At 48.4% G+C, this 27,520-nt stretch overlaps 1 protein-coding gene across 5 annotated transcripts; it reads right to left on the bottom strand.

Annotated features, from left to right (window-relative positions):
- Positions 1-5,515: 5,515 nt before the first annotated feature.
- Positions 5,516-25,328, bottom strand: AKR1A1 (aldo-keto reductase family 1 member A1). 5 transcript variants are annotated; one of them, XM_009207552.2, is made up of 10 exons: positions 24,773-24,884; positions 24,548-24,604; positions 14,271-14,360; positions 8,870-8,989; positions 8,545-8,696; positions 7,389-7,584; positions 6,882-7,081; positions 6,566-6,638; positions 6,336-6,422; positions 5,516-5,676 (listed from the first exon to the last, which is right to left on the bottom strand). In XM_009207552.2, exons 3-10 carry the CDS (start codon positions 14,352-14,354, stop codon positions 5,611-5,613), a joined length of 978 nt encoding a protein of 325 aa, XP_009205816.1. In that variant the 5' UTR covers positions 14,355-14,360; positions 24,548-24,604; positions 24,773-24,884; the 3' UTR covers positions 5,516-5,610. The 5 variants fall into 5 exon arrangements, with proteins under 5 accessions (XP_009205816.1, XP_009205823.1, XP_009205831.1 ...); XM_009207559.4 differs by having other exon boundaries at positions 24,738-24,839; XM_009207567.1 differs by having other exon boundaries at positions 24,782-24,800.
- Positions 25,329-27,520: the final 2,192 nt, after the last annotated feature.

Below are 27,520 nucleotides of genomic sequence, written 5' to 3'. Positions count from 1 at the left end.
AGAAACTCTCCAGGACATTGATCTGGGTAAAATTTCTTGAGTAATACCCCACAAGCACAGGCAACCAAAGTAAAAATGGACAAATGGGATCACATCTAGTTAAAAAGCCTCTGTACAGCATAGGAAATAATCAATAAAGTGAAGAGATAATCCACAGAATGGGAAAAAAATATTTGCAAACTACCTCTCTTACAAGGGATTAATAACCAGAATATATAAGGAGGTCAAACAACTCTATGGGAAAAAATCTAATCCAGTGAAAACAGGCAAAACATTTGAATAGACATTTCTCAAAAGAAGACATACAAATGGAAAACAGGCATATGAAAAGGTGCTCAACATCACGGATCATCAGAGAAATGCAAATCAAAGCTACAATGAGATATCATCTCACCCCAGTTAAAATGGCTTATATCCAAAAGATTGGCAATAACAAATGCTGGTGAGGATGTGGAGAAAAGGGAACCCTCAAACACTGTTGGTGGGAATGTAAATTAGTGCAACCACTATGGAGAACATTTTAGAGGTTTCTTAAAAACTAAAAATAGAGCTACGATATGATCCAGCAATCTCACTGCTGAGTATATACCCAAAAGAAGGGAAATCAGTGTATCAGAGAGATCTGCACGTCCGTGTTTGTTGCAGCACTGTTCACAAAGATTTGGAAGCAGCTGGGTGCAGCGGCTCAGACCTGTAATCCCAACACTTTGGCAGGCCAAGAACCTAGGAGTCTTGAACCTAGGAGTTCAAAACCAGTTTGGGAGGGCCAGGTGCGATGACTCACGCCTGTAATCCTAGCACTTTGGCAGGCCAAGGCGGGCAGATCACTGAAGGTCAAGAGTTCAAGACCCACCTGGCCAACATGGGGAAACCCCATCCCTACCAAAAATACAAAAAATGAGCCAGGTGTCTTGACGGGCACTTGTAATCCCAGCTACTCGGGAGACTGAGGCAGGAGAATCGCTTGAACCTGGGAGGTGGAGGTTGCAATGAGCTGAGATGGCGCCACTGCACTCCAGCCTGGGTGACAGAGCGAGACTCCATCACAAAACAAACAAACAAACAAAAAACAGCCTGGGCAACATAAGGAGACCTCATCTCTACAAAAATTAAAAAAAAAAAAAAATTATCCACATGAGATGGTGCATACCTGTGGTCCCAGCTACTCAGAAGGCTGAGGTGGGAGGATTGCTTGAGCCTAAGAGGAAGATTTGGAAGCAACCTAAGTGTCCTTTAACAGATGAAGGATACAGAAAATGTGGTACTTATACACGAAGGAGCCATAAAAACGAATGAATCCTGTTATTTGCAACAATATGGATGAAACTGGAGGTCATTATGCTAATGAAATAAGCAAGGCACAGAAATACAAACATCACATGTTCTCACTTATTTGTGGGATCTGAAAAATTTTTTTTTAATGAATTCATGGAGATAGAGGGTAGAAGGATGGTTATCAAAGGCTGGGAAAGGTAGTTGGGGGCTGTGGGAGGTGTGGATGGTTAATGGTTACAAAAAATAGTTAGAATAAATAAGCCCTAGTATTTGATAGCACAACAAGGTGACTATAATCAATTATAATTTAATTGTACATTTTAAAATAACTAAGGGTATAATTAGTTTGTAACACAAAGGGTAAATACTTGAGGGGATGGATACCCCATTTACTCTGATGTGTTATTATGCATTGCATGAGACGGGGTGTGGTGGCTCATGCCTGTAATCCCAGCACTTCGAGAGGCTGAGGCAGGAGAGCTCCTTCAGCTCAGGAGTTCAAGACCAGCCTGGTCAACATGGCGAAAACCATTCTCTTCTAAAAATACAAAAATTAGCCAGGCTTGGTGGCAGGCGCCTGTATTCACAGCTACTCGGGAGGCTGAGGCAGGAGAATCACTTGAACTGGGGAGGCGGAGGTTACAGTGAGCCAAGATTGCGCCACCGCATTCCAGCCTGGGTGACAGAGCAAGACTCCATCTCAGAAAATAATAATAATAGGCTGGGCGCGGTGGCTCATGCCTGTAATCCTAGCACTCTGGGAGGCCGAGGCGGGCGGATCACGAGGTCAGGAGATCGAGATCATCCTGGCTAACACAGTAGAAACCCCGTCTCTATTAAAAAAATACAAAAAATTAGCCGGGCGCAGGAAGGGCTTCGTAGTCCCAGCTACTCAGGAGGCTGAGGCAGGAGAGTGGTGGAACCTGGGAGGCAGAGCTTGCAGTGAACCAAGATTGCACCACTGTACTCCAGCCTGGCTAAGGTAGAGCCAGACTCCTGTCCCAAAAAAAAAAAAAAAAAAAAAAAAAAGAAAATAATAATAATAATAATAATAATAAACCGGGTGCAGTGGCTCACGCCTGTAATCCCAACACTTTGGGAGGCCCAGGCAGGCGGATCACGAGGACAGGAGATCCAGACCATCCTGGCTAACATGGTAAAACCCCGTCTCTACTAAAAATACAAAAAATTAGCCAGGCGTGGTGGCGGGCGCCTGTAGTCACAGTTACTCAAAGTCCTAGCTACTCGGGAGGCTGAGGCAGGAGAATGGCGTGAACTTGGGAGGCAGAGCTTGCAGTGAGCTGAGATCGCGCCACTGCACTCCAGCCTGGGTGACAGAGCCAGACTCTGTCTCAAAAATAAATAAATAAATAATTAATAAATAAATAATAATTTCTGGCTGGGTACAGCAGCTCATGCCTATAATCCCAGCACTTTGGGAGGCTGAGGTGGGCGGATCACGAGGTCAGGAGTCTAAGACCAGCCTGGCCAACACAGTGAAACTCCATCTCTACTAAATATACAAAAAATTAGGCCGGGCGCGGTGGCTCAAGCCTGTAATCCCAGCACTTTGGGAGGCCGAGGCGGGTGGATCATGAGGTCAGGAGATCGAGACCATCCTGGCTAACATGGTGAAACCCTGTCTCTACTAAAAATACAAAAAATTAGCTGCGCGTGGTCATGGGCGCCTGTAATTCCAGCTACTCCGGAGGCTCAGGCAGGAGAATCACATGAACCTGGGAGGCGGAGGTGGCAGTGAGCAGAGATCACGCCACTGACAGTGCAATTTTTTTTTTCTTTGAGATGGAGTCTTGCTCTGTTGCCAGGCTGGAGTGCAGTGGCGCGATCTTGGTTTACTGCAACCTCCACCTCCCAGGTTCAAGCAATCCTCCTGTCTCAGCCTCTTGAGTAGCTGGGACTGCAGGCGCCCGCCACCAAGCCCAGCTAATTTTTTTCTATTTTTAGTAGAAACAGGGTTTCACTGTGTTAGCCAGGATGGTCTTGATCTCCTGGCCTCGTGATCCTCTTGCCTCGGCCTCCCAAAGTCCTGGGATTACAAGCATGAGCCACCGTGCCCGACTGGCTCTGTCATTTAAAAAAAAAAAAAAGACTAACTTCCAACATGCTTTCATGCTTTCTTCCACCTCCTTTTGATCCATTTGATCCACTCCTCTAATCCATTGTTTCTACTGAACTGGAGTGGTTTTTGTATTTTTTTCTTTTTTTTTTTTTTTTTTTTTTTTGAGACACAGTCTGTCACCCAGGCTGGGGTGCAGTGGTACAATAATGGCTCACTGCAGCGTCAGTCTCCCCAGGCTCAGGTGATCCTCCCACCTCAGCCTCCCAACTAGCTGGGACTATAGGTGTATGCCACCATGCCCAGCTAATTTCTGCATTTTTTGTAGAGACAGGATTTTGCCATGAAGCCCAGGCTAGTCCCAAACTCCTAGGCTCAAGCAATCAGCCTTCTTCAGCCTCCCAAAGTAGTAGGATTACAGGCATGAGCCACCATGCTGTTGTAAGGCACAAATTATGACATGTTACTCCTGCTGAAAACTCTTCCATCGTTTCCCATTGCATTAAGGGAAAAAAAGAAAAAAAACTTGGAGCTGGGTGCAGTGACTCACACCTATAATCCTAGCACTTTGGGAGGCCAAGACAGAAGGATCCCTTGAGCCCAGGAGTTCAAGATCAGACTAGGCAACATCACAACACACTATCTCAAAAAAAAAATTATATATATATATTTTTTTGGAGATGGAGTTTTGCTCTTGTTGCCCAGGCTGGAGTGCAATGGCACGATCTCGATTCACCACAACCTTCGCCTCCTGGTTCAAGTGATTCTCCTGCTTCAGCCTCCCGAGTAGCTGGGATTACAGGCATGTGCCACCATGCCCGGCTAATTTTGTATTTTTAGTAGAAATGGGGTTTCTCCATGTTGGTCAGGCTGGTCTCAAACTCCCGACCTCAGGTGATCCACCCACCTCGGCCTCCCAAAGTGCTGGGATTACAGGCGTGAGCCACCACACCCAGCCAAAAATATTTTAAAACTCAGGATTGAGCCCAGGAGTTCAAGGCTGCAGTGGGCCACAATTGTGCCACTACACTAGAGCCTCGGTGACAGAGACCTCAATTCAAAAAATAAATAAATAATAGAAATCTCAACAGTCTTCTAGGCCTTCCAATCATCAGTTCCTAAAAATTCCAGCATTGTTTTATGCTATCACCTCTACCGCCAGGTCCCCCTTACTTTTAGTTGCTGTCAATACAAAACTTCTTTAGGTTTTTCCAGCAGCATCTTCCAGTTTCAAGACTTTTCCCTAAGCTGTCCAATTTGTATGGAATGCTGTTCCCACTCTTACCTCCTTTAACTAATTAATCCCTATTCATCTTTCAATCTTAGCTGATTAAATAAGTAGGCTACTCACCCTGCACTTCTCATAACACTTCTTCCAACTGTAATTAAACTAATTATGCAATTACTTAGTCTGTCTCCTCAAGTAGGCTGTAGGGACTTCTATGTCTTGGTTATAGCTATATCCCCAGGGCCTAGCATCATGCCTAACCCATAAGTACCCAATAAATACTTCTTGAAAGAAGAGCAACAGTTTGGGAAAGTAAAATGAGTTTCATGTGACCGGAGTTTAGAGAGATTTGCCAAAAACCTTCCTAAAACCTGTTTATCAGTGGCCTCTGGTGGCCACCAATAAAAAGTGCATAAGATAGGGCCTTAGGGGCCAAGTGACAAGGTCTGGGCTGGACTCTGCCTCCTGCAGGTCACCTATGCACACTGACCATAGTGTCTGATGGAAAAAGCCCCTGTCCCCACCTTTTGTGATTTTGCAAGCTGGGATTCCCTAACTTCTGAATGTAAGTCGTTTGGACTCTTCATATTGCTAAACCTAGGCACTGATCAGGACAGGGGGATGGAAACTCAGGGCCCAGGTCCAGCACTGCCTTGAAACCAATAGGACAATCATTGCCCTGATTGCTCACTCCTGAGGCATTCTTGAAACGACTCTAGGGAAGCCTTGCAGTGCTTAAGATTTGCCAGTAGATGGCGCTACTTCCCAACGTGCCTAATGCAAGGATAAGGAATTACTCAGCCTCTTCACAGGTTCCTCCAGAACGAATATTTGGGCTTCAAGGGCAGGTCACATCCAGCAGCCCTAGGTCTGTCATCCCTGAGGGAAACAGCCTCCATCTCAGGCCTGACCAGGCAAATAAGACAAGCAAGCAATATGGATGCTCCAATGGCTTTATTAACTCCCTCTTTCCACTGTGGCAGGACTTCATTAGCTGGAGAGCTGGAAGGGAGGCCAAGAAGCTGTGGTCTCAGTACGGGTCATTAAAGGGGTACAGAGGATGCCCTGCATCCCTTGGGACTCTCTTCCCATCCACCTGGAAAGAGAGACAGATAGATTACTGCATCAGCAGGAGTTGCCATTCCAAAGACTCCAGGCATCTTCCCCAAATCTTCCTAAACAAACTAATCTGTGTACAACATTATATCAGATGGCAGTGGCCAGGATCCCCATCTCAGAGAACATCACAGTATCAACAGCATTCTAGCACCAAACCCATAGCCTGATACGTAGCTGCCCCTGCCCCTAAGAGTGTGCAATCTCAACTGAGATCAAGAGGCCAGGAACCATTTATTTCCCTAAGCACAGCAGACTTCCCTCCCAACCCAACCCCTCGAGTGAGGTCAACAATGCCTTCTGGGCTCTCCTCATATCATTTACTGAGAATCTACTACATGTCAGGAACTGGGCTCATTTTACACATAGGAAGCTGAGGCTTGGAGAACTTTAATAACTTGCTCTAGGTTATAAGATATCAAGAAGCAGCACTGAGACTCACAGGTTATATGCCTTATCCCTGAGCCATACTACTTCCCTGAGCTCAATAAAGAGAAATGAGAGCACTATGTCCACCATAGCAATCCCACCCACAACATTGTGTCCCTCTCACAACCAGCAAGCCTGAGGTCACACCTGGGCCAGAATCCCACCCCAAATCTCACATTCGCCAAGTCTAGGGGGCTGATACATCCTCACCATAAGCATAGGCACAATATATCGCCAATTTTTGTTCAGGGCATTTAGCTGCTTCATCTCTTCTGGGCTAAAGGTGAAGTCAAACACCTGAGGATGGAGAGTGGGGTTCAGGAACAACAGCTTTGTGAGCAGAAGCTGGGGTTCCACAACACTGCCTTTTTTCCCAGGTAGAGTCAGGGCCAAGAAAATGTCCCAAAGAGCTAAAGAAGGTAGAACCCATTACCAAGTACCTTGATGTTCTGAAGGATTCGAGAAGGAGTGATACTTTTGGGGATGCAGATCACTTTCCGCTGGACCTGCCACCTAAGTTGGGGGATTAGATAGATGAGGAAAAGGAGTCAGTATTCATAAGCATTATTTTGTTCTCCATGCAGCCTTCCCTAAGCTCCTAGAGCACCTGAGCCCTGCTGAAATGGGGAATATGCCTAGAGTGGCCTCCCTCCAGATCACAGGGCAAGATCCTCAGCCTCACTCAGACACTGAAACAAGAAATCCCTTAACCCTTGCCTCCCAACCCAGGGCCCTCTCCCTAAGACTGCCCCATACCTGAGCAAGATCTGAGCTGGAGATCGGCCATACTTTTCAGCCAATGCCAGGACTACTGGTTCCTCCAGCAGGACAGGCTCATCAGGATCACGCCACGCACGATCAGAGGAGCCCAAAGGGCTATAAGCAGTTACCTCCAGGCCACGTGCTTGGCAGTGGGCAATTAGCTCGTTCTGAGCCAAGTATGGGTGGCATTCCACCTGAGCCAAAGAATAACCCATCACCATGAAGTGGTCACACCCAGCTTGCTTGGCCATCCCAGACATGCATGTCTGGACCAACCCCCTATTGCTGACTCCCCCACTCCCCTTCAGCCTGTTTTTCTCACCATTTCCCATTGGCAATTTCATTCTCTCCCACTGCTTCAATGCCCACCTTTAGGCAGAGGACTTCTGCACCAACACTCTGACAACTTGCTAGCCATCTCCCTTAAGCAGATCCATTGTTTGCTCACTCATGCTCTTGAGCACACAACCCCTAAACCACTCATCTGCTTGCTGTCCTTACCTGCAAGACAGCTGGACGCACGGAGGCCACACTAAGTATGTCATCGATCTGCCGACTATTGAAGTTGGACAGGCCCAGCGCCCGCACCAGCCCCTTAGCCACCAGTGCCTCCAGAGCCTTCCAAGTCTCCTTATAGTGGGTGGAGTCGTAGCATATGGTCCCATCAGCATTCTTCGGGAAGGGGTTGTCTCCCCGCCTGAGTGAGAGACAGCCCCACCAAGTGTGGACACAAATGCCAGGCTTCTGCCCTACCTGACCATCCAGCCACTCTGTGTCCCAAACTCCAATCCCAGAGAGGACAAAGGGCCAAGAATTTTTAAAAAGCCATGCTTTTTCTTTTTTTTTTTTTTGAGACACAGTCTCACTCTGTCGCTCAGGCTGGAGTGCAGCAGCGCGATCTTGGCTCACTGCAAGCTCCGCCTCCCGGGTTCACACCATTCTCCTGCCTCAGCCTCCTGAGTAGCTGGGACTACAAGCGCCTGCCACTACACTTGGCTAATTTTTTTGTATTTTTAGTAGAGACAGGGTTTCACTGTGTTAGCCAGGATGGTCTCGATCTCCTGACCTCATGATCTGCCTGCCTCGGCCCCCCAAAGTGCTGGGATTACAGGTGTGAGCCACCATGCCCAGCTAAAAAAAGTCATGCTTTTTCATCCTTCCAGATCGTAATTCAGGTGTTAAGTTTACATGGAATGCCTATGTCCCCTCCTCTTCCTAGACCTAGATATCTCCTCTCCCCTAGGAAGTCTTTCTTAACTCATCCTCAGGGAGTTATCGCCCTTCTTCCAGCACAGGGCATGGCACTAATGGTGGGCTCTTCTCACATCTTCTGCTGAGACGTACTTATTACTCTAACCCCAGATGCTCAACAGAAAAGTCAGCACCTTTTCTGAATGAATAAAGGGAGCAGGAGGGTTACAGGTGCACACCCTAGGGTAAATACCATGTGAGACTGCCTTCATTTTTCTAGAGTTAAACTCCTATAGCTACAGCGAAGCTGCTGTAGCAGAAGAGGCTAAGATCCCAGGTCAGGCTCCTCAGCTTGCCATGCAAATGAGTGTTTGTATCCTGCTCTGCTGCTGTGACTTACAATAAGTTACTAACATCATCCTGCTAAACCCCCTGATTCCCCAGATGAGGCTCTGGCAAGGCTCACTCAAAGGCATAAGGCCAGTGCATCAGGTACAGGTCCAGATACTCCAGCTGGAGGTCAGCCAGAGTCTTCCGGAGGGCAGGCTCCACATCCTCGGGGTGGTGCTTGGTGTTCCACAGTTTGGATGTCACGAACAGCTCCTCCCGAGGCACCGCCTAGTACAGGGGGAAGGGCCTACAGTGAGAAGAGCCACAAACACCTGGTCTCACCCACGCTCAACTCTGGGAGAGGAACGGAAGGAAGCTGATGCCAGATTCCCTCCAGCTGGGCCCCAGCCCCAGCTTCTAAGTTCTCTCACCCCACCTCTCTTTACAACCCCAATTCTTACCTTGCCTGGTCCCACGTCCTCCTTCAGGGCCTCCCCAATCTCAGGCTCATTGCCGTAGATAGCAGCACAATCAATGTGGCGGTAGCCTACACTAAGGGCATACTTAACAGCTGCTTTTACCTGCCAGGTGAGAGAAGCAGAGGTTTCAGCTCTATTGGTTTCAGCCTTCTACTGTCGCCACCCCAAGGTCAATCTGGGGGAGGGGCGGTCAGAAATATAGCAGGCACATCTATGCAGTGGAGGTGAAAACATGGAAGATGAACTGGGCGCGGTGGCTCATGCCTGTACTGTAATCCCAGCACTTTGGGAGGCTGAAGTGGGCAGATCACCTGAGGTCAGGAGTTCGAGACCAGCCTGGCCAGCTGGAGGTCAGCCTGGCCAACAAGGTGAAACCCCATCTCTACTAAAAATACAAAATTAGCCGGGTGTGGTGGCAGGTGCCTGTAATCCTAGCTACTCAGGAGGCTGAGGCAGGAGAATCACTTGAACCCAGGAGGCAGAGGTTGCAGTGAGCTGAGATTGTGCCACTGCACTTCAGCCTTGGCAGCAAGAGCGAAACTCCGTCGCAAAAAAAAAAAAAAAAAAAAGGAAGATAGTTTCAGTCTAAGGGACCAGAAGCCTCTTCAGAGGCTCCAAACCCTTTGCTCTGCTCCCACCCCAACCAGTCTCTAAGATGCCTTCCTACCCAAGCCATCTCAGCAAGGTCTAGCAAAAACTAACAATATTTTTCCAGCATCTACCATAAAGAGGGCTTTAGTAAATATTTTTTCAGGCTGAGCATGGTGGCTCATGCCTGTAATCCTAGGACTCCGGGAGGCAGACATGGGAGGATTGCTTGAGGGCAGGAGTTCGAGACTAGCCTAGTCAACATAGCGAGAACCTCCCCACCTCTTAAAAAAAAAAAAAAAAATTAAGGCCAGGCGTGGTGGCTCACTTTGGGAAGCCGAGGCAGATGGATCACCTGAGGTCAGGGGTTCAAGACCAGCCTGGCCAACATGGTGAAACTCTGTCTCTACTAAAAATACAAAAATTAGCTGTGCATGATGGCACATGCCTGTAGTCCCAGCTACTCAAGAGGCTGAGATAGAAGAATTGCTTGAACCCAGGAGAAGGAGGCTGCAGTGAGCTGAGATTATGCCACTGCACTCCATCCTGGGTGAGACAGAGTGAGACTACATCTCAAAAAAACACACACAAAAAAAAACAAAAAAAATTAAAAACAATTTTTTTGTTTTTTTTAAATAAAGGCCAGGCATGGTGGCTCACATCTGTAATCCCAGCACTTTGGGAGGCCGAGGCAGGCGGATCACCTGAGGTCGGGAGTTTGAGATCAGCCTAACCAACATGGAGAAACCCCGTGTCTACTAAAAATACAAAATTAGCTGGGCATGGTGGTACGTGCCTATAATCCCAGGTACTTGGGAGGCTGAGGCAAGAGAATCACTTGAACCCGGGAAGTGGAGGTTGCAGTGAGCCAAGATGGTGCCATTGTACTCCAGCCTGGGCAACAAGAGTGAAACTCTGTCTCAAAAAAAAAAAACAAAAATTGGCTGGGCGCAGTGGCTCACGCCTGTAATCCCAGCAATTTGGGAGGCCAAGGCGGGCAGATCACAAGGTCAGGAGATCGAGACCATCCTGGCTAACATGGTGAAACCCTGTCTCTACTAAAAATACAAAAAATTAGCCGGGCATTGTGGCGGGCACCTGTAGTCCCAGCTACTCGGGAGGCTGAGGCAGGAGAATGGCGTGAACCCGGGAGGCGGAGCTTGCAGTGAGCCGAGATCGCGCCACTGCACACCAGCCTGGGCGACAGAGCAAGATTCCATCTCAAAAATAAATTAAATAAATAAATAAATTTTTAAAAATTTAAAAAATAATAAAAAAATTTTTTTCAATCAGAAGACAGATGGATAAATAGACAGAAAAAAGAAGTATAGACCATAGAAACAAGTTCCAGGTTCTAAGGAGCTAGTTAGAGAAACATAAGAAAAAATTCCTAGGCCAACAACATATAGGAAGTCATGTAGACAGACTCTGGGAGCTCTGAGAGCACAGGCCAGCAAAAGAGGTTAGAAGGGGGAAAAGATTAAGGAAGGCAGATAAGTGGGCTGAAAGCTGGACCCAGAACCCCCTAATGAGAGAGAAGAAAACAGGCATCAGGTAGAAGGATGGGTTAGTTAATTTTGCTAAAATCCAGACTGGAAACATGGCATCAGCAGCAGAACCAAGGGTACCCAGCCTTAGACACAAAGCACCCAAAGCTCTTGTTGTGGGTGCCTGGCATAGTATTCAAGATCCCCACCTGGGTGCAGACGTACTTCCCTTAACATCTGACCCCTGCTGTTCCATGCCCCGACTTGGCCTTGGCTGTGGCCCCCACCCCCTGCCTTGACCTAGCTCATGGACTTGTCCGAGGCTGTGACAAGTGCCTGCCTGAAGCACAGGGACCCTGGCTCCAAGCTCCTAAGCAGCTATAGGAAAGAAAGCAAAAGGGAAAAAAGACACAGGTCATCCAAGCACACCACAAATACCAGTTTAAGTTCCAGATAGAAGAATCTGTTTTCTCTGCTGGTACTTCTCTCAAACGTAATCCCCAAACTTGTCTTCACTCTGACTCCAGATTTCCAAGGAAGAAGGAAGAAGCGCTGGGGAAATGCCCCATTCCAGGCAGGAGCCAAAGCTCATAGCTACGTCCACCCTAAGAGAGCAGGTCTACACTCCCAGACTCCCCTCAGCTGGGAGGGTCCACACCAGGGGTCAATCATCAACTTTAATAGTCCTTGAGTTAAGAACTACATTTACATTTTTAAGTGGTTATGTATTTATTTTATTATTATTTTTCTTGGGATAGAGTTTTGCTCTTGTTACCCAGGCTGGAGTGCAATGGCACGATCTCGGCTCACTGCAACCTCCGCCTCCTGGATTCAAGCGATTCTCTTGCCTCAGACTCCTGAGTAGCTGGGATTACAGGCATGCACCACCACGCCTGGCTAATTTTATATTTTTAGTAGACGGGGTTTCTCTGTGTTGGTCAGGCTGGTCTCAAACTCCCAACCTGAGGTGATCTGCCCGCGTCAGCCTTCCAAAGTGCTGGGATTATAGGCATGAGCCACTGCACCCAGCTTAAGTGGTTACTTATTAAAAGGTCACGTGAGTATATAATCACCTCCATCTGTAACTTGTCCAATATAATCTAATTGTTTTTTAATTTTATTTTCCTTAATTTTTGTTCCCCTAGACGGCATCTTGCTCTGTTGCCTAGGCTGGAGTACAGTGGCATAATTGTGGCTCACTGCAACCTCTGCCTCCCAGGTTCAAGCAATTCTCCTGCCTCAGCCTCCCAAGTAGCTGGGATTACAGGCGTGTGCCACCATGCCCGGCTAATTTTTGTATTTTTAGTAGAGACGGGGTTTCACCATATTTGCCAAGCTGGCCTCGAACTCCTGACCTTGTGATCTACCTGCCTTGGCCTCCCAAAGTGCTGGGATTACAGGCGTGAGCCACAGTGTCCGGCCTACTTTTTTTTTTTTTTTAAGATGGCCTCGCTCTGTCCAGGCTGGAGTGCAGTGGTATGATCATAGGTCACTGCAGCCTTGGCTTCCAGGGCTCCAGCAATCCCCCTAACTCAGCCTCTCAAGTAGTTGGGACCACAGGCACATTCTAATTTTCTAAATTTTTTGTAGAAATGGGGTCTCACTGTATTGCCCAGTCTGATCTCAAATTCCTGGGCTCAAGCACTCTTCCTGCCTCGGCCTTCCCAAGTGCTGGGATTACAGGTATGAGCCACCACACTTGGCCCCATCTTGTTCTTTAAAAAAAAGTTTGTGACTGGGTGAGGTGGCTCACACCTGTAATCCCAGCACTTGGGGAGGCCAAGGCAGGTGGATCACCTGAGGTCAGGAGTTCGAGAGCAGCCTTGCCAATATGGTAAAACCCTGTCTCTACTAAAAATAAAAAAATTAACCAGGTGTGGTGGCTCGTGCCTGTAGTCCCAGTTACTTAGGAGGCTGAGGCACGAGAATCACTTGAACCCATGAGGCGGAGGTTGCAGTGAGCCAAGATCATGCCACTGTACTCCAGCCTGGGGAACAGAGTGAGACTCAGTCTCAAAAAAAAAAAGTTGGCCGGGCGCGGTGGCTCAAGCCTGTAATCCCAGCACTTTGGGAGGCCGAGATGGGCGGATCACGAGGTCAGGAGATCGAGACCTTCCTGACTAACACGGTGAAACCCCGTCTCTACTAAGAAATACAAAAAATAGCCGGGCGTGGTGGCGGGCGCCTGTAGTCCCAGCTACTCGGGAGGCTGAGGCAGGAGAATGGCGTGAACCCGGGAGGCGGAGCTTGCAGTGAGCTGAGATCCGGCCACTGCACTCCAATCTGGGCGACAGCGCGAGACTCCGTCTCAAAAAAAAACAAACAAACAAACAAAAAAAAAGTTTGCTGGACCTGTATGTTAGTGTGTGCCTGTGGTCCCAGCTACTCAGGAGGCTAAGGTGGGAGGGTCACTTTTGAGCCTAGGAGGTCAAGGCTGCCATAAGCCAAGAACGTGCCACCGCACTCCAGCCTGGGCAACACAGCGAGACTCTGTCTCAAGTAAAAAAAAAAAAAGGCCGGGCGCGGTGGCTCAAGCCTGTAATCCCAGCACTTTGGGGAGGCCAGAAGTGGTGGATCACAAGGTCAGGAGATCGAAAGACTATCCTGGCTAACATGGTGAAACCCCGCCTCTACTAAAAATACAAAAAACTAGCCGGGCGCTGCAGCTGGCGCCTTTAGTCCCAGCTACTTGGGAGGCTGAGGCGGAGAATGCATGGAACTCCAAGCTGAGCTTGCAGTGAGCCGAGATCGCCACTGCACTCTAGCCTGAGACACAGGCAGACTGCCTCAAAAAAAAAAAAAAAAAAAAAAAAAAAAAAAAAAAAAAAAAAAAAAAAAAAGTAAAAAAAAAAAAAAAAGCTTGCTGACCTTTGGTCTATACAATCCACCTAGTTATTCTTCAAACCTTGATACCTTCTATGTGCCTAATTCTGGACTGAGCAGTAGGGAGAGGCTAAGCCCTCAAAGAACCCAGTGTGGGAGAGGAGACATGATCACAGCACAGGGTGATAACTGCCATATTAGGGGTCATAGCATAGGGATGGGCACAGAGGGGCCGCATGTCTGCCACAGCACTCAGTGCAGATCCAGTTAGAGAAACATGTCCTTCCTATGCCCCCGGCGCTGCTGGGTCCCTCAGCCCACTCTCTGAGTCAGCTGGGGAAGCCCAGGGTATATAACTGGTCTCTTCATCTCTTCCCACTGCTCTCCAGGCTCATCCCCACTGGAAGGGGAGTATGGGGATGGGGCTGCTAGGAAAATGCAGGCAGAGGCTCAACAAGTTTTTCTTTTCTTCCCCCATCCCTCACCTGACCAGGCTCACTCTTCCAGGTACCCAGACCAATCAGAGGCATCTTCTGCCCAGTGTGCAGGAGAACACAGGAAGCTGCCATTGCCCCCTGAAACACAGATAGGAAGAGAATGGTGTTGGGGTTAGTGCTGTTGTTCAGGTCTCAGATATCCACTGTCAAGAATACTGCAAAACGGCCGGGCACAGTGGCTCATGCCTGTAATCCCAGCACACTGGGAGGTCGAGGTGGGTGGATCATGAGGTCAGGAGATCGAGACCATCCTGGCTAACACAGTGAAACACTGTCTCTACTACAAATACAAAAAAATCAGCCGGGTGTGGTGGCAGGCACCTGTAGTCCCAGCTACTCTGGAGGCTGAGGCAGGAGAATGGTGTGAACCTGGGAGGTGGAGCTTGCAGTGAGCCGAGATCGGGTCACTGCACTCTAGCCTGGGCGACAGAGCAAGACTCTGTCTCAAAAAAAAGAAAAAAAAAAAAAAAGAGTTCAAGACCAGCTGGGCCAACATGGTGAAACCCCATCTCTACTAAAAATACAAAAATTATCTGGGCATGGTGGCACACATCTGCAGTCCCAGCTACTCGCGGGGCTGAGGCACAAGAATCACCTGAACCTGGGAGGGGGAGGTTGCAGTGAGCAGAGATCATGCCACTGCACTCTATAAAGTATGGGCCAGGAAGGGGTGGGGAAGAGGGGACAGAGGTGGAGCACAAACACGTAGTTACATATGTACCTGTGAGCAAGGGCAGTGGAGACAGGGTACCCAAAACCAACCATGGCCAGTAGCTCCTGAACAAATACTAACCAGACCACCAGCTTGGATGCCCTTTTCTGTGGCAGGCTAAAGATCTCTATTAAAGAACTGCACTATCTAAAAACAAAAACAGGATGGCCACATAGAAGCACCCAGTCTTGACTAAATAAGGTCTCAAGCCAGTGTAAGGCAGGCAAAGGCCATTATGAGAGAAAGAGACCAGGTAACTGAATAGGCCCAGGAAGGGACCACTTCTCTGGCAATTAAATTAACGTTCCCAGGAGGTTGTCAGAACTACAGATTCTCAGCCGGGCACGGCAGCTCACGCCTGTAATCCCAGCACTTTGGGAGGCCGAGGCGGGTGGATCATGAGGTCAGGAGATCAAGACCATCCTGGCTAACTCAGTGAAGGCCCGTCTCTACTAAAAATAAAAAAAATCAGCCGGGCGTGGTGGCGGGCACCTGTAGTCCCAGCTACTCGAGAGGCTGAGGCAGGAGAATCACTTGAACCCAGGAGGCGGAGGTTGCAGTGAGCTGAGATCACGCCACTGCACTCCAGCCTGGGCAACAGAGTGAGACTTTATCTCAGAAAAAAACAAAAAAAGAACTACAGAGATTCTATTCTCTAAGTACCTTTCACAGAGGTCTGGTCAGCCATGCTGGTAGGCCTGAGTGGGCTCCTACAAGGGAGGTAAAGGGAGTCCTAAAAAAGGAACTCTTTTTTAGACTCAGGGTCTGGTTCTGTCTCCTAGGTTGGAGAACGGTGGTATGATCATGGTTCACTGCAGCCTTGAACTCCTAAGCTCAAGTGATATTCCTGCCTCAGCCTTCCAAGTAGCTGGGACTACAGGCCTGTGCCAGCACACCTGGATGTTTTTAAACTTTTTTAGAGATGGGGTTTGGCTAGGTTGCCCAGGCTGGTCTTGAACTTCTGGCCTCAAGCTATCCACCCACTTCAGCACCCTGAGTTGCCAGGATTACAGGTATGAGCCACCATATCCAGATCTTTAATTTTTTAGTTGAGAAAATAGGCTCAAAGAAGTGAAGTTAGACTGGGTACTGTGGCTCACGCCTGTAATACGAGCACATAGGGAGGCCAAGGCAGGCAGATCACTTGAGGTCAGAAGTTAGAGACCAGCCTGGCCAACATGGTGAAACCCCATTTCTACCAAAAAATACAAAAATTATCTAGGCGTGGTGGCATACGCCTGTAGTCCCAGCTACTCTGGAGGCTGAGGCAGGAGAATCGTTTGAACCTGGGAGACGGAGGTTGCAGTGAGCCAAGACTGCGCCACTGCACTCCAGCTTGGATGACAGAGCCAGATTCCATCTCAAAAAAAATAAAAAAAAGTGAAGTTATTTGCTCCAAATCAACAGCTAAGAAGTGGCAAAACCGGCTGGGCACAGTGGCTCATGCCTGCAATCCCAGCACTTTGGGAGGCCGAGGTAGGTGACTCACAAGGTCAAGAGATCAAGACCAGCCTGGCCAACATGGTGAAACCCCGACTCTACTAAAAACACAAAAATTAGCTGGGTGTGGTGGCAGGTGCCTATAATCCCAGCTACTCGGGAGCCTGAGGCAGGAGAATCACTTGAACCCGGGAGGCGGAGGTTGCAGTGAGCTGAGATCGCGTCACTGCACTCCAGCCTGGGCAACGGAGGGAGACTCCACCTCAAAAAAAAAAAAAAAAGAAGTGGCAAAACCAAGGATCTAAGGAGGAGCTAATGGAAAAAAGGCAAATAAACACAGACCTATAAAAAGATACTCACGGTAGATACATGTGTGATGTGCTACAGAAAAGGGAAAGGACAAAGAAATATTGACACTGATTCATAAGAATTCCCAAGAGTCAAGGGGAAGAACTCTTACCAGGAAGGGGAAACTATACACATGACTTCAATGCAGCAGAAAAATAACTAATTACAGATACAAGTAAATTTCCAACCAAAGATAACTGGAGCCTCCTCCTCTGGAAAGCTATGAAAATAAGAAGTCACCAAATGGCCCAACAATACTCATTTTATCAGTAAATTGAATGTTCCAACTCTTGTGCAAAACCCAAGAGAAAAACATGTTTAAATATTTAAACTGCCTTCCTTCAGTTTATGGTCTTGTAATGGGAATAGGTGATATCAGTACACTGTGATAAGAGCATTGATCAAATTCTGCACAAGAGCTGCACAAGGGTGGCAAGAAAAGAGTAACCTTGCTAGGATGGCTTCTTGGAGGCCATCTCTTCCTGAGTCAAGTCCTAAAGAATAACTGAACAGGAGTTAGCCAAGTGAAAGAAAAGGAGAGAGAACGTTCACACCAAGAGCCAATGAGGTAGATATAACCTTTTCCCTTGATCTCATCGGTACCATGAATATCACTCTTGGGACTGACTTAATTGCTAACAATATCTTTATAAATATAATCTTAGTTTCCAGGTTCTAAAAGGATGTAGGATAGAGCAAGTAATAAGACAAGCTGTGGCCGGGAGTGGTGGCTCACGCCTATAATCCCAGCACTCTGGGAGGCCGAGGCGGACGGATCACCTGAGCTCAGGAGTTCAAGACCAGCCTGACCAACATGGTGAAACCCCGTCTCTATTAAAAATACAAAAATTAGCCAGGTGTGATGGCATGTGCCTGTAGTCCCAGCTACTCAGGAGGCTGAGACAGGAGGAATCGCTTGAACTCGGGAGGTACAGGTTGCAGTGAGCTGAGATCACGCCACTATACTCCAGCTTAGGCAACAGAGCAAGACTCCAGCTCAAAAAAAAAAAAAAAAAAAAAAATTAGCTGTGCATGGTGGCGCATGCCTGTAACCTCAGCTACTTGGGAGGCTGAGACATGAGAACTGCCTGAACCGAGGAGGCGGAGGTTGCAGTGAGCCGACGTAGCGCCACTGCACTCCAGTCTGGGCAACAGAGTGAGATCCTGTCTCAAATAATAATAATAATAATAAGTTGAGGCCAGGTACAGTGGCTCACGTCTGTAATCCCAGCACTTTGGGAGGCCAATGCAGGCGGATCACTTAAGGTCAGGAGTTTGAGACCAGCCTGGCCAACATGGCGAAACCCACTCTCTGCTAAAAATACAAAAATTAGCTGGGCATGGTGGTGCGTGCCTGTAATCCCAGCTACTTGAGCAACTGAGGCAAGAGAATCACTTGAACCTAGGAGGCAGAGGTTGCAGTGAACTGAGATCAGGCCACTGCACTCCAGCCTGGGCCACAGAGTGAGACTCCATCTCAAAAAAAAAAAAGAAAAAAAAAGCAAGTCGTGAGTAAAGCCAATACACCAACACTGTCTTTCCTAATACTTCTGATCCAGGAAGAATTTTATATCTAGTTTAAGTTGATTTTGGAAACCACTCTTTTCTGCTAAAACAAAATCGAAACTGTTCAATCTGAGCATCAGACCACAAACTACCAGGGCAATGCTCTTTATAATCAAACTTTTCAAGGACACAAATTTCTAAGGGATCAAGTAAGCAAGTCTGGACCTGACAAGAGGAACCTGGTGGCCTGCTGCCACCGGGGTCTAAGGCAGGTTTCCTGGGCTTACTGCCCAATGACCTGTTGGCCTCTTGCAGATTACCCAACACACATGAGAAGGCTCTGAAATTACAACTGGGGTGAAAGCTTGAACAACACCCTGGCTTAAGGGGAAAAGGAAGAAGAAACTTGAATCTTGCTTCTCCCTTTCTTTTGCTAGTGAAACTGAACACCAAAAGGGCTGAGGCTTGGAGGACAGGGATGAAAGAGGTAGGAGATGTGCAAAGAACAAGAGCTCCCTAGGGAAGAATGAAGGTGCCACATAGATGTTCTTCTCTAAGACAGAAAATCATCCTCAGTCAGCTCCTGACTTCCTCATCTTCTGCTTGATACACTGCTTTCCAGCCTAGCCGTGCATTAACAGATTCCAGACTCCGGGCTTGTCAGGAACTGCCTATCTGGACCTTTGGCAGCATTCAGAAACCTTCATGTTATCTTTTTTATTATTATTATTTTTTTGAGACGGAGTTTCACTCTTGTCACCCAGGCTGGAGTATAATGGCGCGATCTCGGCTCACTGCAACCTCCACCTCCTGGGTTCAAGCGATTCTCCTGCCTTAGCCTACTGAGTAGCTGGGATTACAGGCGTGTGCTACCACACCCAGCTAATTTTTGTATTATTAGTAGAGACAGGGTTTCACCATATTGGCCAGGCTGGTCTTGAACTCCTGATCTCAGGTGATCCACCAGCCTCAGCTTTTCAAAGTGCTGGGATTACAGGTGTGAGCCACTGTGCCCAGCCTATCTTTTATTTTATTTATTTTGTTTGAGACAGAGTTTCATTCTTGTTGCCCAGGCTGGAGAGCAATGACGCAATCTTGGCTCACCACAACCTCCACCTCCCAGGTTCAAGCAATTCTCCTGCCTCAGCCTCCCAAGTAGCTGGGACTACAGGTGCCCGCCACCACGCTTGGCTAATTTTTGTATTTTTAGTAGAGTCAGGGTTTCACTATATTGGCCAGGCTGGTCTCAAACTCCTGACCTTGTAATCCACCTGCCTTAGCCTCCCAAAGTGCTGAGATTGCAGGCGTGAGCCACTGCACCCGGCTAGCTTTTTTTTTTTCTTTAAGACGGAGTCTTGCTCTGTCACCCAGGCTGGAGTACAGTGGCATGATCTTGGCTCACTGCAACCTCTACTTCCCAGGTTCAAGTGATTCTCTTGCCTCAGACTCCAGAGTAGCTGGGATTACAGGCACCCACCACCACACCCAGTTAATTTTTTGTATTTTTAGTAGAGACGGGGTTTCACCATGTTGGGTAAACTGGTCTCAAACTCCTGACCTCAAGCAATCCACCCACCTTGGCCCAACGTACTAGGATTATAGGCATGACCTGCCGTGCCCAGCCAGAAACCCTCATGTTATCTTTTTTTTTTTTTGAGACGGAGTCTTGCTCTGTCGCCCGGGCTGGAGTGCAGTGGCGCGATCTCAGCTCACTGCAAGCTCCGCCTCCCGGGTTCACGCCATTCTCCTGCCTCAGCCTCCCGAGTAGCTGGGACTACAGGCACCCGCCACCTTGCCCGGCTAGTTTTTTGTATTTTTTAGTACAGACGGGGTTTCACCGTGTTAGCCAGGATGGTCTCGATCTCCTGACCTCGTGATCCACCCATCTCAGCCTCCCAAAGTGCTGGAATTACAGGCTTGAGCCACCGCGCCCCGCCCCTCATGTTATCTTGAAGTACGAAAGGGAGATGTGTGGGTTGAGTGGGGAGGGGGGTATGATCAGGACTCAGGTTTTATTATTTCCAATTCAGTGCATAGGTTCCTTCCCTCTGTTGAATTCTTTCTTTCTCAAAGGGCTCTACAGTTGCTGCTTGGAGGCAGGGAACTAGAAGACGCAGGAAAAAAAGGAAACAATATCTACATGAGTGTTTCCTGGCTACATGGGCCTTTCCTCTGCCTCCCACAAATGCTGGTGTGGGAGTAGTTGGTGAGGAGAGTATTTTCTCCTGTACTTTTCTTTTTGAGACAGGGTCTCACTCTGTTGCCCAGGCTGGAGTGCAGTGGCCCATTCATGACTCACTGCAGCCTCGAACTCCTGGACTGGAGCAATCCCAAGTAGCTGGGACTACAGGCACATGTCACCACACCCAGCTTATTTATTTACTTATTCATTAAAACAGAGTCTTACTCTAATGTCCAGGCTGGAGGGCAGTGGTGTGATCTCAGCTCACTGCAACCTCCACCTCCCAGGCTCAAGCTATCTTCTCTATTCAGCCTCCCACGTAGCTGGGACTAGAAGCATGGGCCACCGTGTCCAGCTTAGTTTTTGTATTTTTCGTAGAGACGGGGTTTCTCCTCGTTGCCCAGGCTGGTCTCAGACTCCTGGGCTCAAGTGATCCTTCTGCCTCAGGCTCCCAAAGTGCCGGGATTATAAGTGTGAGCCACCACGCCTGGCCTTATTTTTCTTTTGTAGAGATAGGGTCTCACAGCCGGGCGCGGTGGCTCACGCCTGTAATCCCAGCACTTTGGGAGGCCGAGGCGGGCGGATCACAAGGTCAGGAGATCGAGACCACGGTGAAACCTCGTCTCTACTAAAAATACAAAAAATTAGCCGGGCGCGGTTGTGGGCGCCTGTAGTCCCAGCTACTCGGGAGGCTGAGGCAGGAGAATGGCGGGAACCCGGGAGGCGGAGCTTGCAGTGAGCTGAGATCCGGCCACTGCACTCCAGCCTGGGCGAAAGAGCGAGACTCCGTCAAAAAAAAAAAAAAAAAAAAAAAGAGATAGGGTCTCACTATGCTGCCCTCTCAAACTTCTGGCCTCCAGTGACCCTCCCACCTTGACCTCCTAAAGTGCTGGGATTACAGGTGTGGCTTTCTCCTATACTTTTTTTTTTTTTTTTTTGAGACGAAGTCTTGCTCTGTCACCCAGGCTGGAGTGCAGTGACGTGATCTCGGCTCACTGCAAGCTCCACCTCCCAGGTTCATGCCATTCTCCTGCCTCAGCCTCCTGAGTAGCTGGGACTACAGGCGCCCGCCACCACGCCCAGCTAATGTTTTTATGTTTTTTAGTAGAGACAGTGTTTCACCGTGTTAGCCAGGATGGTCTCGATCTCCTGACCTCGTGATCCACCCGCCTCGGCCTCCCAAAGTGTTGGGATTACAGGCGTGAGCCACCGCGCCTGGCCTCTTCTATACTTCTAAAAAAGCCAGCTTGGAAAATCACCTTACATGTGTAATGTTGGCCAGATTTTGTCAAGTTTAGCTGGGTTTTAAATCTTGTTAATACTTATAGATACAGAAAAAGAGAATGCTCTAATATGTAACCTAAGACTGCAATAATACTTCCTGTACTTCTTGATGTATGTGAAAATAATTTTAAAATATATATTCCTAAATCTTTCTCTAGTCCATCCATATCTACCTCCACTGCCACTGCCCCATCTCTGACCACCATTACTCTTTTTTTTTTTTTTAAGACAGAGTCTTGCTCTGTCACCAGGCTGGAGTACAGTAGTGTGATCTCAACTCACTACAACCTTCGCCTCCCAGGTTCAACTGATTCTCCTGCCTCAGCCTCCCCAGTAGTTGGGACCACAGGCGCATGCCACCACACCCAGGTAATTTTTGTATCTTTAGTACAGACGGGGTTTCACCATGTTGGCCAGGATGGTCTCCATCTCTTGACTTCGTGATCTGCCTGCCTCAGCCTCCCAAAGTGCTGGTATTACAGGCATGAGCGACCGCACCCTGCCTCTTTAAATTTTTTTTTGAGACAGAGTCTCACTCTGTTGCCCAGGCTGGAGTGCAGTGGCATGATCTCGCCTCACTGCAACCTCAGCCTCCCAGGTTCAAGTGATTCTCCTCCCTCAGCCTCCCGAGTAGCTGTGATTACAGGTGTGTGCTACCACACCCAGCTACTTTGTGTATTTTTAGTAGAGACAGGGTTTTGCCATGTTGGCCAGGCTGGTCTCGAACTCCTGACCTCAGGTGATCCTCCTGCCTCGGCCTCCCAAAGTGCTGGGATTACAGGCATGAGCCACTGTGCCCAGCTGACCATCACTCTTTACTTAAACCACAGATCTCGGCTTCCAATGTGGTCCCTCTTCCCACAGTCCATCACCAGATCCAACCATGTGACTCCCAGTCTCAAACCCTTCCAGCAGTTCTCCCCTATATTCAGGATAAAGTCCAGGCTACTCAAAACCTGGCTCCTATCTTCCTCATTTCACCACCTCCTCATGTCAGACTGTATTCCAGACTTTGAACACTCAACAGGGTGACACTACTTACCTGACTTTAGGTGTCTGCACACTTTCCTTCCCCAAACCCTATCTTTGCTTGGCTAACTGCTGCTCATCCTTCAGCTAGCACTTTACATTTCTGGCTCCTTTCCAGGTACAGTGGCTCATACATGTAATCTCGGCACCTGGGCAGGCTGAGGCGGGAGGATCAGTTGAAACCTGGGCAACAAAGGGAGACACTAGGCCGGGCGCGGTGGCTCAAGCCTGTAATCCCAGCACTTTGGGAGGCCGAGGCGGGTGGATCACGAGGTCAGGAGATCGAGACTATCCTGGCTAACATGGTGAAACCCCGTCTCTACTAAAAATACAAAAAACTAGCCGGGCGTGGTGGCGGGCGCCTGTAGTCTCAGCTACTTGGGAGGCTGAGGCGGGAGAATGGTGTGAACCCGGGAGGCGGAGCTTGCAGTGAGCCAAGATCACGCCACTGCACTCCAGCCTGGGAGCACAGCGAGACTCCGTCTCAAAAAAAAAAAAAAACAAAAAACAAAAAACAAAGGGAGACACTGTCTCTACAAAAATTTATTTTTTTCTTTCCGAGTGTGCTTGCTAGGGAGAATTTTTTTTTTTTTTTTTAAAGATTAACTGGGCACAGTGGCGTGCACTTTATAGTCCAAAGGCTGAGGTGGCAGGATCACTTGAGCCCACAAATTTGAGGCTGCACTGAGCAAGGATTTCACCACTACACTCCAGCCTGGGCAACAGAGTGAGAGACCCCCATCCATCTCTAAAAAATAAATAAATAACTAAATGGATGGCTACTTCCATGTACTAATAGCATGTGCACATCACTACATTTTTCCTTCTGTTTATATATAAATTTCCCCCACAAACCTGGCTACTCCTTGAGGTCTGAGCCTGTCATCTGCTTGAACTCCTAGAGTACCTGTCCCATACATACATACATACAATGTACACATTACACACACACACACCACACACACCACACACACACGGCTTATGGAGGAGAGATCTTGACAGGTTGAGTTTAGCCAGCTGGAAGGACATTTGAGGAAGTCGCTGCCTCTATCACCGTCTTCCTTTACTTCTTGGAAAATCTGGAAAGAATCCCCTCGAAGAATATCAAAGCACTTTACTATACTCGGCAAAAAATCCCAGTGGACCAGATAGAATCACACTGAGATTGCTTCTGTATCAAAGATAAGGAAACAGATTTTGGAAAAGTAACAGGCCTGCAGCACTGAGTATGAACCATCTGAAGGGGAAGAGTTAATTAACAGTAGCCTCATCCAGTGAAGGTTCAGATCTGTGTCTCACTTTAACAGAGTTCTGGGGCAACAGAATAACATGTTGGACTTTCCCAGACTCGAGGCAGGCGTCTAAGTAAGAGAATTATCCCCACTTCCCTCCACTTCCGAGAACCATTCCTGCACCTGCGTAAGAAAGCCCGAGCAGCTGGAAAAAGCACGTAGGTGAGCAAACAAAAAGATGGCAATTAAAACTTACAGATCACCTAGTATGCGCTGTGCGCCTTCAAAGCTTTATCTCAATTGTTGCTACAGTTCTAATGTAGGACCACATTTTATTGCTGAGGAAACTTAGGTTCAGAGAAACTGGGAAGTTAGCAAGATCATACAGAGAAAAGAAGAGCTCAAATCCGAAACCAAGTCTCGTCCCCTCCAGTGCCCTGCGCTCTTCGCTCAACCCGGGGGGCTGACATTCAGTCGTAAAGGATCGAGGCCATATCCTCTGGGAGAAAGGCCAGCAGCAAGAGAAACTCACCTTGGCACAAGCACAGAGCGTGAACACAGTAGTGTGGCCTGGGCTCAGTTCTGTACCCTGCCAAAGATCCAACGGTCCTTAGCTTAAGTCTGGCGGTGAGGAGGAAGCTCCACCCGGAGGGAGGGGCAGGGGCCGGGCATAAAGGATCACGCGCAGGGTGGACCTCCTTCCCCGCCTCCCAAGGAAGGACCTGAAGGGGATGGAAACCAGAGCTGGAGGTAGTACCGTCTCCACCTCTGGATCCTCGAGGTCGACCTGGCCGGAACGTGGTCACTCACTCCGCAGCGCGAGTTTGGAGAAGTCCTAGGCACAATGAGGCAGGTGGCGCTGGCCACGTGGGCGGTCCAGGGGGCGGGGCCAGCCGCGCCTCCTACTGGCCCACATTGCACTGCGCGCCTGGGCGCCGCCGCTGGCGCTTTTCCGGGGGAAGTAAGGTCCCAGATGCTACGTTGCAGGTTCTTCTGGTGTTGGCCCGCCGGATTCACAATGCCATTCCTGGCTCCATACTCTCCCTAAAGTTAGGTTGGGTGGATTCCCAAAGTTTACCAAAGTTGGCCGCGTTACATTTAGTTCAAGCAAACTGAGGCCCAGAGAGCAGCTGCAACACCGAGGTTGGCCAGAATACAGAAGACCTCGGGTCTGCAGATCCAGGCGCTGGAAAGTGCCTGGTCCCTCTGTCTGGACCATGGACCCGTGCAGCAAGTTATGTGCCAGGCACTGTGCGTAACACTTAATGAACATGGTTTTCTTGAATCTTCAGGATAATCCTGGAAAAGGAATATTCTTTTTTTTTTTTTTTTTTTTGAGACGGAGTCTCGCTCTGTCGACCAGGCTGGAGTGCAGTGGCGCGATCTCGGCTCACTGCAACCTCCGCCTCCCTGGTACAAGCAATTCTGTGCCTCAACCTCCCAAGTAGCTGGGATTACAGGCGCCCCATACCACGCCTGGCTAAGTTTTTTGCATTTTTTAGTAGAGACGGGGTTTCACCATCTTGGTCAGGCTGGTCTTGAACTCCTGACCTCGTGATCCACCCGCCCTGGCCTCCCAAAGTGCTGGGATTACAGGACTGAGCCACCGCGCCTGGCCGAAAAGGAATATTCTTTTATTTCGTACAAGCCTTTTAAAAAGTCGTAGGACAGCATACATACAGAAAATACACCAATCTTTTTTTTTTTCTTTTTCTTTTTTTTTTCCTATTCTACATCCAGGGAGAAAGAAAATGTACAAATCTTAAATGTATACAGTTCTTTTTTTTTTTTTTTTTGCAATGTAACTGCCATCCAGATGAAGATACAGATATTACCAACACACCATAAGCCTGTGAGGAAAGTATTCTTGATCCATTTTATGGATTGGACAGACTCAGCAAGGTGAAAGCTATTTATAATTTTCCCAAAGTCACACAGGTATTAATTACATGACAGATCTGAGATTTGAAATAGTCTGTGCTGTTTGAGTGGAGAGGTGTCTTGCATTTATGTGTTTTCCTTGGCAGGGATGGGCAAGACACAGGGTTATCTCGGTTTGGTTCTGCTTTTCCCCACACCTTTGCTCCCCTAGAGCCACTCTTCCCATTTCCCCACCCCCATGATCCCCCACTGTCTCCCCAACATAAGTGATGTCCTGGTGGACCAATTGTCTAATATATCAGGCCATCCTCATAAAAACAATGAGACTCGGTGGGGTGCGGTGGCTCACGCCTGTAATTCCAGCACTTTGGGAGGCCAAGGCAGGCAGATTACCTGAAGTAGGGAGTTTGAGACCAGCCTGACCAACATGGAGAAACCCCTGTCTCTACTAAAATTACAAAATTAGCCGGGCGTGGTGGTGCATGTCTGTAATCCCAGCTACTCGGGAGGCTGAGGCAGGAGAATTGCTTGAACCTGGGAGGCGGAGATTGCAGTGAGCCAAGATTGTGCCACTGCACTCCAGCCTGGGCGACAGAGCAAGACTCTGTCTCAAAAACAAAAATAAAAACAAAAAACAAACAAAAACCATACTGCTCCCCTACCAGTGAGAAAGAGAAGGAAAGGGCCAACAGATAGTTTGCCCTTGCTGCCCCTAAAACATGATGATTCCTAGACACCATACATATAGTGGTTTCATAGAGCCTCTCAGTCCTATGTAACTGAGCGCTTAGCTGTGTCTTCTTATGAAACCATAACTAGGTCTATGGCACACCACCTGTTTTCTTTCCCTTCTTCCCCGGCTAATTTCTGTTTTTCTCTCATTCTTGTTGTCAGATTATACCTCCTATTAAATCCTTAGCATGTAAGCTTTGCCTTGAGCTCCGGTTTTCTAATATAGTTTTCTAGACTAAGATAAAACTAAATTAATTTTATACGGAGTGGAAAGAGAGAGAAGAAAAGAATGATTTAAAAGAACCAGGTCAGGGCCAGGCACGGTGGCTTACGCCTGTAATCCCAGCACTTTAGGAGGCTGAGGCAGTTCTCTACTAAAAACACGGAAATGGCCAGGCATGGTGGCTTATGCCTGTAATCCCAGCACTGTGGGAGGCCGAGGCAGGCGGATCACAAGGTCAAGATTTCGAGACCATCTTGGCCAACAGGTGAAACCCGTCTCTATTAAAAATACAAAAATTGCGCCGGGCATGGTGGCTCACGCCTGTGATCCCAGCACTTTGGGAGGCTGAGGCAGGCGGATCACCTGAGGTCGGGAGTTCAAGATCAGCCTGACTAACATGGAGAATCCCTGTCTCTACTAAAAATACAAAATTAGCCGGGCATGGTGGCACATGCCTGTAATCCCAGCTACTCGGGAGGCTGAGGCAGAAGAATCGCTTGAACCTAGGAGGCGGAGGTTGCGGTGAGCTGAGATCACGCCGTTGCACTCCAGCCTGGGCAACAAGAGCAAAACTCCATCTCAAAAAAAAAAAAAAAAAAAGCAGCTGGGCATCGTGGTGCGCGTGTCTGTAGTCCCAGGTACTCAGGAGGCTGAGGCAGGAGAATTGCT

Source organism: Papio anubis, chromosome 1, assembly GCF_008728515.1.
Source record: "Papio anubis isolate 15944 chromosome 1, Panubis1.0, whole genome shotgun sequence".
NCBI classification, from domain to species: Eukaryota; Metazoa; Chordata; class Mammalia; order Primates; family Cercopithecidae; genus Papio; species Papio anubis.
This window is presented reverse-complemented; position numbering and strand designations above follow the sequence as displayed.